This window comes from Buceros rhinoceros, unplaced genomic scaffold (genome assembly GCF_000710305.1).
Source record: "Buceros rhinoceros silvestris isolate BGI_N320 unplaced genomic scaffold, ASM71030v1 scaffold27244, whole genome shotgun sequence".
In the NCBI taxonomy this organism is placed as follows: domain Eukaryota; kingdom Metazoa; phylum Chordata; class Aves; order Bucerotiformes; family Bucerotidae; genus Buceros; species Buceros rhinoceros.
This window is the reverse complement of record NW_010410403.1, coordinates 1395-4780: the sequence shown is the minus strand read 5'-3', so window position 1 is coordinate 4780 and position 3386 is coordinate 1395. Positions and strand designations below refer to the sequence as shown.

Below are 3386 nucleotides of genomic sequence, written 5' to 3'. Positions count from 1 at the left end.
CCAGCCATTCCCGATTCCCTGCAGCTGGTGAAGGAGCAGATGCTGCTTTCCCTTCCCCTCAGAAGGGGGTTTCTCCCACGTGCCAGAAACCGGGTTCTCTCCTGCCCCAGCAGCGAGGCCGTGCTGCGCTCAGGGTCCAGGGGCATTGCAAAAGCTGAGACTTTGCTCAGCAAACCCCTCCCGTCCTCACCACAGACAACCACAAACTCCTTAAAACCTTGATAAACCTCTGCTGAGGGGCACAGGGTGGGGACAGTCCGCTCATAGTCACTGCCTGTGTTTTTTCTGTTCTAAAGCAAAACCTTCAGGGCAAGACATCGACCATCTTGACTTCAAAATCGTGGTGGAGCCAAAAGATGCTTCATCTTTCACAGTTATCCTCGTGGCCTCGTCCAGGCAGGAGAAGGCTGCGTGGACCAGCGACATCAGCCAGGTAGGATGGACCTGGCAGGGAGGAGGTGTCGAGGCGCAGCATCCCTGGGGATGAGCAGGGAGATGGCTGTGGCGGTAGTGCCCAGCTGGGTTTGCACCCTGGGTGCTTTCCTGGCACTGTTGGGGTGATCTCCTGCGGGCTGAGATCTCACAGCATCGGGCTGCTGTGAGCAGCACGGGGGGACCACCAAGCCTTGGGCACCCAGGAGGAGTGGCTCCATGCCGAGCTGGGGTGCACCGAGAGCCTGGCCATGGCCGGACGCGTTCTGGGGTGGGCTAGCTGAAGAGGAGGAGATGGAGGAGGAAGGTGACACAGCCGCAGCGGGTGGGAGCAGGTCTGCCCGTCCTCTGGGCCACCTCTGCTGTACCATGTCCTGTCTCCAGCCCACGCTGCTGCCCAGCAGAACCCAGGGTGGTGAGCCAGCAGCAGGGGGACCAGCATCCCTCCAAGAGCACCCGGAGCATGGGCTGGGAGGGGAGCTGAGTTATGGTGGTGTGGGGGGAGAGCAGATTTCTGGCAGCTCTCGCCATGCCTTTGTGCCTGCCAGCACGCCCCGGGCCCAGCTCAGCTCCGCAGAGGGATGGCTGGGGAGCAGCTCTGGGAGATGCTTCCCCCAGAATGGGTGTGCGGGAGCGTGATCACAAAGCTCCCATTTTCAGGCAGCTCTTGCCCTGCCCAGCTGTGCTCGCCCAGCCCTGGTCTCTCGGGTGTGGTAGGTGCAGGTAGCCAGGGTGAGTCTTGTCTGGAGATGGCCAAGCTCAGGCTCGCTCGTGGCATGTCCAAGTCGGGCGGGCAGCGGGGCCATCCTCGCCGCCTTCTCCCACCTCCCACCCACGTCTCTTCCAGTGCGTGGACAACATCCGCTGCAACGGCCTCATGATGAACGCCTTCGAGGAGAACTCCAAGGTCACCGTCCCCCAGATGATCAAGTGAGTGCTGCCGCGTGCGCGTAGCCCAGAGCACCGGGGCTCTGCCCGGCCCCGGGGCTGTCCCACAGGCTCAGGCACTGCGGCAGCTCTTCCCAGAGCGCCCATTAGCTGGGAGGGAGATTTGTGGGGGACAGTCCTCAGGGAGGGGGAAGTCCAACAGGGAGAGCGCAGAGTAAAAATAATGGTAAAGGGGGTGAGGGATGCAGGGGGCTGTCGGCCCCGTGGGTGCCAGGGTGCCCCGGACAAGGAGGGATGTGTGTGTCACAAGGGGACGGGGCAGGGCAGGGGGTGACCCTGCTGCACTGCCTGCCCGTGTTGCTGTGGGGGAGGGTCTTGGTCTATGGGTGTCCCTCGGGGCGGTTGTTCCATGTTTTTTGTCCAGACCGGTGCCTGTCGGGTGCTGTATGGTGTTTCCAGCCGTGCTGGGGCGCAGGTTTCCTGGCTTTCCCCTGCGAGGATCCCTGCCCACGGTTCACGCAGGGACACCTTGTCCGAATGCAGCTCCCTCGCTGCTGGGAGCCTGTTCCCCTCCCCGTGGTCCCTGCGCAGCTCAGGGGGAAGCTGCTCTTGGTTTCGTTCCAGGCTGGAGCCACAGATGTCTTGTTTCTCTGCAGGTCTGATGCCAGCTTGTATTGTGATGATGTTGACATTAGGTTCAGTAAAACGATGAATTCCTGCAAGGTCCTGCAGATCCGCTATGCCAGCGTGGAACGGCTACTGGAGAGGCTGACGGACCTGCGCTTCCTGAGCATCGACTTTCTGAACACCTTCCTGCACTCCTACCGCGTCTTCACCACCGCCCTGGTCGTCCTCGACAAGCTCATCACCATCTACAAGAAGCCGATCAGTGCCATCCCTGCACGGTGAGGCTGCGTGGCATCGCTGCAGAGCCCGACCCAGCGACCTGGGGCTGGGTGATCCCCTGAGAGTCCGGGGTAGTTCCTGGGGTGGGAGCAGGGCAGTAGGAGCTTGCTCTGGCTCTGCTGTTCCCCCGGGAGACCTGGTGCGAGTTCAGCGCTTCCCTGGCTCTCCCCCAAGGTCCCTGGAGCTCCTGTTTGCAAACAGCCAGAACAACAAGCTGCTGTACGGCGAGCCCCCCAAGTCCCCCCGAGCCAACCGCAAGTTCTCCTCGCCTCCCCCCCTCTCCATCAGCAAGTCCTCGTCGCCCAGCCGGCGGAGGAAGCTCCCAGCCGCAGTTTCGCCTCGCCCCCCCCCCTCTCCATCAGCAAGTCCTCGTCGCCCAGCCGGCGGAGGAAGCTCTCCCTCAACATCCCCATCATCACGGGGGGGAAGGCGCTGGACCTGGCTGCCCTGAGCTGCTCCTCCAATGGCTATGCAAGCATGTACTCCTCCATGGCTCCCTTCAGCAAGACCACCCTGGACATCAACAAGCTGTATGTGTCCAGCAACTATCCCAATAAAATCCCTGACGAAGGAGAAGCCTCCTCGGAAAAGCAAGAGGAGCCGCAGCCGAGCAAAAGCAAAGGGAGTCCCTGGGGGTTTGCAGGCGGGTGGGCGTCCAGCTCGGGGAGGGGACGGTGTTGGTGGGTGCTCTGCAGAGGTTACAGGGACACGTGCAGGGGAGCGGGCACACGGTGCCCAGGGGCCTGGCTGTTGCTGGTGAGGGGTGGGTATGGGGAGCCCTGAGCAGGCCCGCAGCAGCCCCCCGTGTGCTGGGGAGACTGGCAGCTGTGGTGGTGGTGCTCCTGGTAACGCAGTGAGGCTTAGCAATGGGGCACTGGGGGAAGAGAGCTGGAGCTGGGTGAGTAAAACACTGCGTACCTGTAGGTCATCGCCCCACTGAGCACTGACGTGCTTGGGCACGGCTTTGAGCCCAGCAGCACGGCAGTGGAGGACGAGGCTGGCCCCTGCCGCAGCCCCAAGGGAGCTGTTTGGCCCTGGAGACCCCCTGGGACCCTCTGACTTTAGCCCTCACCACGGTGTTCGGGGCTGTGGGCTGAGCTGTGCTCCCCACCCGCAGCGCAGGGGCCAGCCCAGTGCTCGCACTGTCCCATCTGCACTTG

At 62.8% G+C, this 3386-nt stretch overlaps 1 protein-coding gene across 1 annotated transcript in view; it reads left to right on the top strand.

The window, feature by feature from the left end:
* Window positions 1-3386, top strand: part of LOC104493004 (ras-specific guanine nucleotide-releasing factor 1-like) — a gene marked incomplete at both ends in the record, with an annotated part of 9494 nt that overhangs the window by 5352 nt on the left and 756 nt on the right. The window contains 5 exons of the mRNA XM_010135617.1: window positions 297-433; window positions 1280-1362; window positions 1977-2225; window positions 2401-2484; window positions 2559-2851. Coding sequence (XP_010133919.1) covers window positions 297-433; window positions 1280-1362; window positions 1977-2225; window positions 2401-2484; window positions 2559-2851 — 846 coding nt within the window. The remainder of the gene's footprint in view (window positions 1-296; window positions 434-1279; window positions 1363-1976; window positions 2226-2400; window positions 2485-2558; window positions 2852-3386) is intronic.